This window comes from Nesoenas mayeri, assembly GCF_963082525.1.
Source record: "Nesoenas mayeri genome assembly, chromosome: 5".
Classification (NCBI taxonomy): Eukaryota; Metazoa; Chordata; class Aves; order Columbiformes; family Columbidae; genus Nesoenas; species Nesoenas mayeri.
Window position 1 is genome coordinate 18,665,619 of NC_137548.1, and position 14,064 is coordinate 18,679,682.

At 44.9% G+C, this 14,064-nt stretch overlaps 1 protein-coding gene across 1 annotated transcript in view; it reads right to left on the minus strand.

Annotated features, from left to right (window-relative positions):
- Positions 1-6,743, minus strand: part of KCNK13 (potassium two pore domain channel subfamily K member 13) — a gene marked incomplete at both ends in the record, with an annotated part of 67,090 nt that extends 60,347 nt beyond the window's left edge. Inside the window, one exon of the mRNA XM_080345429.1 lies at positions 6,407-6,743. Within this exon, the coding sequence (XP_080201555.1) occupies positions 6,407-6,743 (337 nt within the window). The remainder of the gene's footprint in view (positions 1-6,406) is intronic.
- Between the last annotated feature and the right edge of the window lie 7,321 nt (positions 6,744-14,064).

Genomic DNA, 14,064 nt, shown 5'->3' on the forward strand with positions numbered 1-14,064 from the left:
TTTGCACTTCTGTTGATGAGTACAGCAAGATGACAAAAAGTACTTTATATCCAGGAAAGGACTCAGAGGCTTTGTGGCTCCAGGAAAGCAATCTAGTCCTTGCATGCTCTGGTTCTGTACGTCATACCAGGGAGGAGGTGGGCACCTCAGAAGGCTTTCCGAAACAGCCCCCATTCTGAACAAGGAGTTCCTCATAGCAATGTCTCCATCACTGAGAGCAGCCTTGGTGAAAAGCATCTTGGAATCAGTAAAGGATTCATAAAACTGAAATTATGTACACATCACCTTCTAACAAATGTAGCCTTCATCAAGAACAGCCAGAATGTGAGAGTTGTGGTCAAAGCAGGGAACCGAAACCTGAACTCCCTTTCTTGTGGCAGAACTTTAATTACTATGCTTTTATTCAACAACTGCGTGCCAGTTTTTTTAAGGAAAAGATGGATCTCTCCAAAAGAAAATGTATAGAGGGTTGTATTCAGAACGGGATTCAGGGTCTGATGGTGTCTTCTGAAGTTCACGGTGAGGCAACTGACATACAAGGACAAGAGCAACAATATGCTTTATGGCCATAAAAATGAGCTTAGCCTCTCTGAGTCAAAAATTAGTTTTTTTCTCACTGTTGGGCTGGATAAAGTGAAGCAGAGAGATGACACTCACACTTTATTAATGAATGAGGGGCACAGCTAGGAGCATAACTAAAAGCACAGGCTTGTATTGCTTTGCTCTGAAGGGTAGGACACACTTGCCCCATATGTACAACTTTCTTGAAATGTCAACCCACCAAGAGAAAAGAGACAACCAGAATCTATGTTTAGAAAAATCCAGAAACTGAATAAATCTATGAAAAAGAAAACGCTAGCTCCTGTGAGCTTATCTCATTATGCCACCTGGGATTACAGAGCCCTGGTCATAGCTCAGTGGCTAAAGAGGGTCATTTTGAATTATTAGAGATTTTTGCAGCATAAGCAATATTTAAAGAAAAATGTTAGCTAGGAGAACAACACACCTTGTACTGCACAAGCTCCAGTATTTCAGGCATGGTATGGCTAGGTAATGGCACATCCGTTTTTGAAACCAGGAATAAGCTTGTCCCTTGGGCCCAGGCAGAGCATTCGGTGCAGTTGTCATCCCGCGTTCACTCCGCACATGGCAAAGACAGGGTGATCTGAAGGCTGCAAGCAGTACCCCAGCTCTCTAGTTTGAATGAGTTTGGCAATTTGCTGGGTATTATCCCACAAACACACTTGTTTTTTGCGCAGCCTCGGTAGCAGGTACTGCATTTACACAAGTGAAAATGAGGAAAGCAGCACTTTCTCTGGCATTGATCTGCGCTCCCTCCTTCGCTCCACGGCCGACTGCTGTTAACATGGACAGTGCGGCTGTCTCACCCCATGCAGATTTCCTTGTTAATGAATGATGCTCCCGTCAGCAACCCTCCCCAGGCTGCTTAAATAAGTTGCTGTGACTCCTTCTACCCCTTCTGGACAATATGCCGTGTGGTTGCTCATCACTCTCTCCTGTAAAAATCTCACCCTTCACTCAAGGAAATTTCACCTCTTGGGCCTCAGGTCAGTGTTGGTGGACAAATCTCTTTCTCACCATGCAGAAAATCTTTACACCTCCAGCTTGCAGAAAGGAATGATGCAAATTTTGGCAATTTCTCCAGAAAATGTACCTCATTTTGTGAAGATGATATAATTTCCTCCTTTGCCTCACTGCTTATAAACAGTTTGCACAGAAAAGACAAGAGGCAATGGGCACAAACTGAAATACAGGAAATTCCATTTGAACAGGAGGAAAAAACTCCTCTTTTACTGTGAGGGTGGTGAAACACTGGCACAGGTTGACCTGACAGTTTATGGAGTCTCCATCCATGGAGATACTCAAACCCCAACAGGACGCAGCCCTGAGCAGCCGGCTGTACCTGACCCTGCTTGGAGTGCGGGCGCTGGACCAGACGATCTCCAGAGATGTCCTCCAGCCTCCAGCAGCCTGTGAAAAGGGCAGCCAGCTCATGTGACAGTTTTAGGAGCTGCTTCAGGCTATGTCTTTACAACAAGATTCATTTTTTTCCATTTACAGTTAAAATAAACAGGGTTTAATCAACGTCATAATAGCGGCTGTGAAGGGCATAGGCTTTTTTAAAGAAGGGAAAAGGAAACAAAGTCCTTCAATTTTCTTAAATTATTCAAAGTAAAAAGGCTGTAAATGAGATAAGGGTGTCTTAATCCATTGATACATTCTTCATTTGATGCAACTCAGTTATTTTTGAGTGGTTTCAAAGAGCTGAGAAGGTTCTAGATGCTACAAATATCCCAGTATGTTAACCCTTTGTGTTGCTCAAAGGTAGTAGTGTCCACCTATTTCCAGTGGAACTGAGGATATTCAGGTGTCTGTCATGAAAGACAAGCAGTGATCCAGTGCATAGATCTTCAAACACCTGGACAGCATCTCCCTACCTTCTGGAGGTACTACTGCCCCCAGGTACCACAGAGGTCCTTCAGTAGCCAAATGCCTGCTGATAATAGCCACCTTACAGTCCAATGCTGCTGAACACCCAGAGCATACCAAATGCTCTATAAACCACATATACATGCACTGAAGAACAAATTGGGACTCAGGTCTTGTTTTAGTTTCTGGTCTGAGGAATATTTGATTAGTCTATGCAAAGTGGAAGAGTTTCAACAGAAAACACTGACAGTCCCGGCTTAAAAATTATTCCCCAGACGGGTGGTCAGGATACTCTGCTGCAATGCAGGGATGTGGCTTCAAGTCCTTGCTGAGAAATAAGTTCCTTTGTTCACTCACATCCTGAGACAGTACTACTACCACCTGATTTCTAGGCAAAAGGGACACTACATTAAGTGAAAAAGGGCTGATTGGAAACCAAACAGGGCTTACAGAGAAGCCCATGTGGGCTCCTCCCTGCGGGCTGGAGTTCAGCACCTGCCTTTGTGGGATGAAGAGGCTTTGACCCCATCTTCTTCCTTGGCATCACCTGCTGAGTAGCCTAAGTAGCCTCCTAGTTGGGCAGGTATTTGTGGTTGCCTTCTCGTATTTCTAATGTTTCCAGTATAAGCAACCTTAGTGCTGGATCACACTAAGCTAAAGTCACATCAAAATAAGCTGACTGAGCACTGATAGGAATAAACCCTTTTATGGAACAAATTCTAAACTACTAAACTGAGAAAAGGCAAATTATTTATTTTTACTAGCTCGGTTCTGTTTAGCTTTATATTTTCTTGACAAATTAAAATAGCCTGGTTATATTTAGTTTCGACCTCTTTCCTTGATGCACTGATATAATGCTTTGATATCTATGTGACAAACATTTTATGTGAATCTTAATTTAAAATACAGTATTATTCCCTTAGATACTGCAAAACTCTCTTCTTTCCTCTGAAAGACAAAAATACATTATAGTATTGCTTTGTAGTTAAAGTACAGGAAGCAGATGATGCTACAGGTAATGTTTCAGTGACACTTTACTAGGATATTAAAGTGGTTAGGTTGACCTTATTTACTGCAGAAGAAATAAATTTACTTTGGTGGAGCAGCAAAATAATTTCCATTATGCAAAAGAGGAAAAAAAAAAGTTTACGGAAGAAATAAAAGATAACCGCTTTTACAACAATTTACCTGCTAAATCATATAGTACTGAATGTAAGTTAGCTGATATTAGGAATATGCCATAAAAGCACCTATTCCTTAAAAAGTGCTTTTAACTGAAGGCACCAAATTATATTCAGCTGTAGAAACTTTTATAGACACCAGAAGTATAGACTGGAAAACACATAAAATAATCCTTCCACTTTCCTTGGAACTAGCAAGGTCGCAGTTGGAATAATATTGATACATTCATTTTGAGGCACTGTACTGAGACTTGAAAGAAGATGTGGACCATCTGCAAAGGGCTGAGAAGAGTGCAAAAATATTGATTTGTGTAAAACAAAATCTGTTGTTAGGACCCCAATAAAGCAGATGAAAGTAAGTGTACGGTTGCAGAGTCTGCAGGAGAACGCTCCTGTGTGGCACAGCTGAGGTGATCTGGCTGAAGCACAAGAGTCTTGTGAACGTCTGGAGAGCCCGGCCCACAGCACAAGCCAAGATAAAGCGCTGAAATGCACAATGAGTCTCACAAAGCAGTAGTGCTGCAGAGAAGATTAAGAAAAAAAGGGATGCTATTGATAGGATTGAAAGAGTGCAATGCCACTGATGGAATTAATGGACAATGCAACTTATAAAACATGCTGAGAGAGTGACACCATGGATAAGACTGAGGAAGAGCAATACCACGTCAAAAGAAGGGACAGGATGTAAATTGCCAAAGTCTACAGACCATACACAAGCCAAAGGAAAAAGGGTTCTTGGCGTTTTCTGCAGAAACATTGATGGAGGTCTAAATTGTGGGCAACAGAAATCACCAAGCCAGAGAAATGGCCAGAAAGTGTGAGTCGATAAGTGGATGCTTGTGTTTGCAAGAAGTTATTTAATAAGACCACATATACCATTCTTAATAACCTCATTTATATAAGATAAATATTTATGTTTAGAACTGCTGGCATCGGTTAATACATGTGAGGAGTAACTGTATCACTGCAAAGGGAGGTGACAACATTGTGGCTTCTTGAATTGAGAGAAGACCTAAGGGACACATGACAACAGTCTTCGTGTACCTAAAAGGCTATTCTTGGGGTATGAAGGATGGTAGGACAAGAATAATGCAAGTCACTGAACTGCAGTAAGGTGGACATCAGGAAACCCTTTTTTTTCTTATGAGGATAATAATACACAAGGCTGGATTCCTTGTGGAAGTTGTGGGATCTCCAGCAGTGCAGGTTCAAAATGGCAGCTTGGACAATCATCTATCAGGGAAAAAAAAAAAAAGAAAAGTTGCATATAATTGATCTCTAGGAACAGAGGTGGACCAGGTGGACTTCAGAGATCTGGTCCCAGCTCTTTTTATTATGACTTTATGGCTGTAGCAAAGATTAGCATCAACATCGTATTTCAATCGTAGAAGAACACCTTAAAGAAGTTTGCAAAAATGGGTTTATAAATTAAATTACCAGTTCAGCAGAACATTTAGGCATAGTTCTTGGGTCTTACAGACTTAAGGTCTAAAGACGCAAAACATCCAGATCTTGATGCCCCGAGGAAATCTAAAACCAGCCCGATTACATCTTTCACAACAAAATTAACTCCAAATCTAAGAAAATCAGTATTGGGGAGAGGCTGAGCAGAACCACTGGAAGCGTGAGGTATTCTACAAACTGCAGGACAGCACAAACTCACACATCCCACACAAAGCATGGCTTCCTCTTCAGAGAATGAGTGTTAATGGAGATTTCCTGAAGAATTGCTGTTGTTAATTAAACAATCATTCCTGAGTGTGCGCTTCACACGTGGAAACTGATGAGAATTGGAAATGCCATTACCAAGATTTAGTGATCCTATTTGTCACACTGGTAAATGCACACAAGATTGCCTGTCTCTAACTGAAGCTCCGTTTCTCCGGGGCTTTTAGCTGTTCAATGCCGCCTGAATGAAAACATTCTGGTGACATCCATGGGCTCCCTCAGGTGCAGAAGTCTGTTCTTGGTGCTGTCCTTTTTCATCTTAATGTACTCTTTGTCAGCCCCCCTGGAATTTCTATTCAACATCACCTTCCTCCGAAGGCTCCTTCAGCCTGAAGAAACTTGAGTTCGTTCACAAAGTAAGCAGTGCCCACCGACCTGTTGATTCTGCCTCATAAAGCCAGAAGTGCAAAAAGCCAAGTGGTTTGAAATGCAGCCTTTCCAAGTCGTACACTCTGCAGCTGGACACTACACAAGGTATTTTATGGTTCTTTTTAAGACCAGACTCGATCCTCAGAAAGGTCCCTTCTGAGCTTACAGCCTATGAAACCACCTACCTCCTGATCTAAGATCTCCCAGAATTTAAAGACATACAGCGTTTGTAAAAAGCTTTGGGCTTTGCGTGCAGCTGCCCTCCCACAAAGTCTGCCACCGCATGCCGGGGCCGGGTTCCTCCGCGCAGGCGGGCGAAACTCCCGGGGAAAAGTCTGGCGGCCGCGGGGGAGCCCGCCCGGAGCAGCGTGCCGGGGAGCGGCAGCCAGCGGGGCCGCGGCTTCCGAGTGCACCCGGGCGCTCAGCGGAAGAGCGCTCTCCGCCAGCGGGTGCTGCCCGCGGCCGCGCCTCTTTTATAGGAGAGGGGGGAAAAAAGGAGCAACGAGGAGACAGGAGCATGCCCGGCACCAGCACGAAGCCCAAGGGAACGAAGCCCAAGGGAGCGAAGCACAAGGGAGCTGGGGAGGAGAGGGGGCTGCGCATCCCCGGCCGCCCTCGCCTTGCCGCCCCGGACCCCGCCCGTCCCTCCGCGGCCGCCGGCGGGTCCCGCCGCTCACCGATAGTGGAAACGACGGTGCCCACGAAGTAGAACGCGCCGGTGAAATCCCATCGGGGCCGGATGTCGTCGACGCGGATGCCGGCCACGCTGGCCGCCTCGTACTCGCGGAGGAAGTGTCGGAGCTCGGCGCGGTTGAGGTTGTGGCGCCGGGTGAAGTTCTCCAGCCGCTCCTCCCAGCGCTCCTTGGCCTCCCGCTCCGTGGGCAGCTCGATGGCCGAGAAGACGGCGGCGCCGCACAGCATGTACAGCACGATCAGCACCGCCAGCAGGAGGAACCGCGCGTTGTCCGCGTTCAGGCGACCCGCGCTGGAGCAGCAGCCGCCACGACACGCCATCCTCCGCCCCGCGGGACCGGGCTGCCGCGCCGCCACGCTACATCGGGGCCCTCCCGCCGCCGGGCATCACGGCGCCACCCGCCAGGCGTGCGCGGGGCCGCGGCCGCAGAGCTCAGGGAGCCGCGGAGCCCGGCGGCAGCGAGCGGCGCTCCCGGGAGCCGGCCGGCACCCCCGCCCCGGGGACAGGGCGCTGCCCCGCCGCGCCCGGCACGGCCCCGCGGCGGACGGGCTTCGGGCTGCGGCGCATCCTGCGGGCGAGGGAACCGCTCGTCCCGTCCCGCAGAGCCCCTCAGCCCCGCTGCGCCCCGCGCCGGGCCCCCGTCTCCACCAGTTTCATATCCCCTTCTTTCCCCCGCCCCGAGCACGTCGGAGCGGGGCGCAGGGACAGGCACCGCCAGGCGCCTCCTGCCTGCCGGGGGGGCGAGGCGGGACCGGCGGCAGCTCTCCCCGCCGCCCTCCCCCGGCGCCGCGGGGCTCCTCTGATCCGGTCCGCGGGGGACGGCTGCCCCTGACCCCGGCCGCCCGCGCCATGGCCACCGGGAAGCCACGGGCCGCGCCGTGCCCCTGAGGGAAGGTCCCCTCGGCAGAGGTGCAGCCGCCGCTCGGGGCTGGGCGGCCGCCCCCGGGGTCTCCCCGGTGCCCCGGACAGGGCGGGCAGGCACCTGCCAGGGCGAGCCGCCGGCGGACGGCTGCCCGCGGCCTCCACCCCTCAGAAGCTGTCGGGGAGCTGTCCCCCCAGAGCCCGCGGCGTTCCCGCCCGCTGGGGCCGCCGTCCGCCGCGGGCCGCGGGGCTGAGCAGCGCTGTGCAGCCCGCGGAACGCGGGCGCTGACAGACACCCGGAGTCACTATCTACAGATGATTAAATCTCCTCGCTACCGAAGCGAGAAAAATTGCTCCCTTTTGCCAAAAGAGGGCACCTCGTTCTCTGCAGGCCTGGTGGCTGATTGCCTTCTCGACAGGTTGTTACATCTCCATCCTCCCAACACTGGGGAGTCGAAGGGAAATGGTGTGTGGAAGACACTGGCAGCTCTCCCACTGCAATGTGGTTTAAAATGCGTTATTTTCAAGGTCAAGGAGCTCTCGATCCAAACCCTCTGGAAAAATCATTCTTACTATAAAAAGAAAAAGCTAAACTCAGCAATTTATGGCAATTGCTACAGTGCTGAATTCTAGTTTAAAATTATTTGGGGCTAGAATTGAACTCTGAAAACATATTAGTGTATAAGCATTCTCTCCAGTGAAAGTTAACCTACATGTATTTTGCTTTAGAAAGCAAGTTAATGAGATATTACTACAACATTTGCTGGTTTGGGGTTTTGTTTGCTTGATTGTCTTTTCCTCTTTTTGTTTTGGTTTGTTGTGTTTGGTTTGGTTGGGTTTTTTCCCCCATTTTCGGTTAATTATGTTGCAGTTAAAATGCAATGGAAATAATGGTAAGGTCTTGGTAATTACGAATCTCCCTTGACAGTGGATAATCGTGTACTTAGTGTAAGAGCCATTGATGGTCTCACCACTTGAGGTGTATTTGCATCTTGGGTATTGATCGGACTGCTGGAGGTGGACTGTGGGCAATTCTGTGCCTGTGTTCAAGACAGGATCACCAGCCATGTGACAATGAATCTGCATGGCACAGAGAGAAGCCAAGTTGATTTCTCACATAGCAGAGTAAACCAACAGCTGAGGATGAATGAGACTCTTGTTTCCTCTCTGTTTTTTCCTATTTGTTGTTATTCATAGGTGATACATAATGCATCATGTTGCAGGATTTTATTCCCTCTTCATTAGTCTTCAGCATAGACTGACATATGGCAATTAAAATTAGCAGCAATGCTGGAAGACATTAAACAACCAAAAAAAAGAGGAAGACAAGATGCCAGTCAAACTAACCAGACTCTGTGCCAAGTGATAAAGGTAACCACATGCTTCCATAAAAATTGCTGGTGTATATTTAAAATTATTGATAGTCCGTGCTAGAGGAAAACCCACATATATTTCCCTGCTTTGCCAGCCAGAAAGAAGATGGGTGTAAATCAGTGCTCTCCTGGGCAGCAGAGGCAGCAGCCCTGGCAGAGCACCCGTGGCCCGCATGAAAGTCTCCATTCATCACAGTTGCCCTTGAGTGGCTTGGATTAGCACAGTGGGAGCCTTTCACTGCTTGCAACCATGATGTCAATGCGATTGCCCAAAGGAACGGGAAGAACAATCAAATTACCCAAAGAATTATCCGAGGATTTTGAGTTCCTCCTATTATTTACGTATTACTTCATTAGTGAGGAATAGTTATTTTCGTGTTGGTTGTGGGTGTAGAGGGAGCATTACATTAATGCATCTAAGAACATCTGGCATGGTTTTGAAAGACAATTATGTATACTACTGTCACTGGGCAAGTTCTCTTAATTGGTCCAATCTGATGTTCACCAAATTAAAACACTATAAGGACGTATAGTGATGCAGTCTCTTGAGAAAGTGGCTTTTTAAGGACATGCTCCCTATTAAGGGATAGAGCAAGTGTGAGTTGATATTGACCTGAATCCTAAGTAGAAAATGAGAAGGTAGCTGACAAATATCTCAGGTGTGGCACTTTTTATTGTTTTCAGCTCCTTTTCTTCCTTTACTTCCCCTGCTTTAATAAAGGTATTTATTCTAAAGAATACTTAATTGTAAAAAAAGAGTTACTATTCTCATTGCTCTTGGGTAGGTAGCTGAGAAAACTTGAGTGTGTTAAGAGCACAAATGGCGTAATGATGCAGTCACCCATTCAGGGCATTCAAGCAAGGCTGGATAAAGAGATGCAATGTGTTCACTGGCATAAGGAAAGAAATATCTTTCCGTTTCAGGTTAAACATATTGCTGACATTTAAGTTAACTTCAAATTGAAATTAACATCTTGTGAGCCTGAACACCAAATGTGTCGCCATTAACCTCAGTACTGTGACCTGCTATGTTCACCCAGGCCCTCAGCACCACAAGCGCACAGCTGCCTTCTGTTTCTGTGTGCAGGTATTCAGTGACAAAAAAAATGATGCTGGTGAGGTTTAGCACGAGTGCAAATAATAGAAAAAAATCAATGTCTTTACTAGTTCTGAATGATAACCCTGTAATTAAGAAAGCTACAGTCACTGAGTACCCTAGTAGCAATTAATAACAAATATCCAACTATTATTAATGCATCAGCAAATTACTTGGACAACTCATGCTGAGATTTACTCTATCTCATTGCACTTTTAAATTAAACATCTCCTTTGGAAGCGATAAGCTGGTACACTTAACTAAAATGCACTGCTTATCTCTGGAGAAGCTATGGGAGAGCGGCAATTTACTCTAGAGTGAATTTTGTATTTAATGAAACACCTTGCTAGAGGAGCAAAGAAACCAGCCTTCTATTACCTTTGACCTGAACAAAACCCCTGGGACTTAATAACCTTGTTGTTAACAAACTAATTAAAAAAAAAAAATATTCCCAAACTTCATGAACATGTGACACTGGGGGCATGGAGGGTAGGCTAAACTCTTCAACACGCCTGTTGCTTTGCTAGGAGCTTCAAAGAGATTGTATCTCCAGGGGAGTCCTACTGATTGTGAAGTAAGGGATGTTGCTTCTTGCCTTTACCTGGTGTACTCATCCCTCACAAAGCAGGAGATGTTTAGCAGCTGAGATGGCTGAACAGGACTGTATAAAAGAGCTTTTTAGGAATGAGAAATGCGAAACCTTTTCCCATCTCTTTCACATCACTTACATCAATTATTTCAGTCTTCTTGGGGAAGACAATATTTCATTTATACTTAGAGAATACCCTAGAGGGATATTTTTATTTGAAGATACTTGGAAATTATTTTTAGAGTTTGGAAAGTGAGGCAGAAATAGACAGGCTTGTCCCTACAAGGGACTTTTTTTTAACTTCCATTATTTCAACAGGTAAGAAACAGTCAGGTCAACAGCTTAGTTTTCCAAACTGCATAACAAACCACCACAATTTGCTAATGCTTATTTACATTGGTACCAGAACTGTGTACTGTAGGGATTTGCATGTTAAGGGAGAAAACGAGACACACAAATCAACCTGTGCAAAGTCAGAACGGAGTCAGAAAAGGAGTTAGTAAAGGAATCCAGGAGGCCCCTCGCATTCTTCCATTCTAAGCAATGGAAAATACTTCTAACTAAAGGATGAACTTTTTACTCTGATTAATACAATGAGGTCGCAATACCTTGAAAGTACTGCAGCCACATTTACAGAGTGGTAACTGGGAATTATTTTGAGATAAGATTTTGATAAACGGAGAAGTGGAAAACCTAGTATATTACAAAAAGAGCCAAGGATATAAAGACTGTAGATTAACACAAGCACTTATTTCTCCAAACTTACACAGCTCATTTCAGCCTCCAGTACTTCTCGCTCTGTTTCTTTCTCTTGCCCCTCAGGATGCCAACTGCAGTTGCTCAGATTAAGAGAGGCTCAGAAGGGAGAGGGAATGATGTGACTACTGTCAGTGTTCAGCTAAAATTCTGACATCCTGGGTCACAGGGATTAGTTCCACAGCTGTAAAATGTCAGCAACTTTATTGATTTCAGTAGAAATATCTGTGGGATTAGGTAGCATCTGGCATTATTAAAAACATTACATCTCGATTCTAGCTTTTTAAATACACATGTGGCATATCCAAAGTATGTCATACTGAATATCTACATATTGCATTAATTTACAGATTTCAATATTTAGTTCTTGGTATCACATCTCTATTAATTTTAATTTACTTGGAATGTTGTGTGCAGTTTTTTATTACTTTGTTCATAGTTGTTTACTGGAAGACAGGCTGGAATATCAAAACAATAAAAAGCTTTAGCAGAAGAAAGTACCAGGAATTAACATATCACTACTTGCTAAAAAAAAAGCACATGCACACCACCAAAAGAGACAGCTATAATACCATTGCATGTTTGCACATCTGGCATGGAACAAAACACACGGTACCTTTTACACCTTTTTACCTCCTGTGAGGCTGGATTTAATCTAGAGTGCTATGAATAGACTAGATAGATCACTGTGTCAACATCTTGAACAAACCCATATTAGATCATTGCATTTCTATGTGACTCCAGTAAGAAAATGCACAATGTTATGCTGCCCTTGACAGAAGATTTAACCTTTTCAGGATCACAAGTAACCATTAAGTTTCCTTCCTCGTCCCAGGTAGCAGTAAACTGTTATTATCCCACTACAGCAATGCAGTCCAGTATTGAAGTGCCATTGTGAAACCAAATTTCCGTTTGTCCACCTTGATCCCTCCTTCTGCAGCGTGTCTGGCAGCTCTGCAGTTGCCTTCCCTTCCTTGCTGTCACCTCTGTGGATGGTTTATGACACCAGGACGGGACCTTGTACAGCTGGGGCTAGGAGCCAGTTCAGCTTTTACAAAACATAATCAGTTCCATTAGCCATTAAAAGCAACTAGGGCTCGATCAAACGGCTTTAGCCATTCAGGCCCAATAAAATGCCGTACTTCCTTCTTTCCAACCTAATCAGCAGCGCTGCAGAAATGTTTGCACATTGTTTGCACCAGCGTGTATTGATGTGCACTGTGGTAAATTCTTACGCTGTTGTTCTAATGGAAAGCACTTAATTTTGAAGGGGCAGCAGAACAGATTCACCCTCAGCAGTAAATTTATTGAGTAAAATTTATTGAGTAAAAAAGATGATGTGCTGAATAATAATTACTTCTACAAATAATGCTATTGCCTGTTTTGTTTTTAAAATTCCAACTATCTTTTAAAAATAAAGGAGAAGCATACAAGTCTCAGGCCTAAATATCACTTTAACCAAAGATTCCAGAGTCAAATCCATTTTCATATGTCAGACACTCTGCTGTGGGTTAGGCTAATTTGTTTTCTCCTCTTTATTAAGAGTTTCCCCTACTTTTCCTCAGACAGAATTCTGAAATACACCAATCTTCTAGATAAGAATGATTATACACAGCTTAACTCCTTATCAGAATTAAGTGAAATAGGAGTGAAGAGAGGAAAATAAAAAAACCAAAAACCAATTAAGAAAATGGAATTTCAAAATATTTTGCATAGAGGAATTTTGAAATTTTATTCTGACACTTAAGAATAGTTCTTAGGTTTGTCCTGGCACCCAAGAGGCTGCACATGTAGAATATTGTGATTAGACAGCATTTTCTGGCCAAGCGTTTTATCAAGAGCCTTCGGGTCAGGGTCAGCTCCAAGATGTGCTGCAGCGCAGCTGTGCTCGGGTTGCACAGGGCTGAGTGTGAATGACTGTTGCCACCATGGATCTTTAGTTATCATTGGGACGGTTTCTTCAAAACTTGCTGCTCTGGAAGAGCAGAAGTTAAAACAGAAGTACATGCATACCTGTTTCAACCAAACTCAACCTTTATTTGAACCATTAGTTCGCTTCACACCATGTACTGCCCAGCACCCTGAGCCCCTGGCCTTGGCTCTGTCCCCACCTCTGCCACCCAGCAGCGCCTCACATCCACACTTCTGCCATGGTCCCAGTCACTTTGGGTCACAGCTCTGCGTTGGAAAGGCTTCCTAAGCCTTCCCAGCAGAACTGATCGCTTGGTTTATTTGTTCCCAGTGATGGACTTAGGAATGATCTTCTAACACTGCATTAATCTGAACTCTGGATGGCTGAAGTTACATCATATCAAGTTCCTGGAAAACAAGAAATTCCAGCTGGAATTTAAGCAGGAATGCCTTGGAGCTGGTCAAACCACCCTGTGCCAAACACAGAAATACTCACATATGTAGCATTAATAAATTGTAATAGTCTTCACAAATTTATAACTGTCTACTAATTGTTTGTCAACCATTTACAAGTCTTAAAGCTTTCCTCAGATGAAGACATCTTTCTACTTAGAACTTATCTAATTCTCACAGAATGAAAATAATTACAATAAGATCATACTCTTTTAAGAAAGGTAAAGTTTAACAATGTCTATGAAGTTCTCTCTCTGCTTTCAGGGAACACTGCTCCATTTAGTTTCCCCAATCCTTGTCTTTTTGGGCCCATCAGGGTTAGAATCATGGAATACCAGCTTGGAAGGAACCACAGGGATGACCTGCTCCAACCTTTCTTGTAAAAAGCACGGTCTAGACAGGATGACCCAGCACCCTGTCCAGCTGAATCATGAAAGTGTCCAGTGTTGGGGAATCCACCACTTCCTTGGGGAGATTATTCCAATGGCCAATTGTCCTCATCACGAAAAACTTCCCTCATGTCCAATCAATGTCCCCAGGAGTAACTTGCACCCATCACCTCTCATCTTTTTCCTGCAACTCCTTGTAAAGATGGAGTCTCC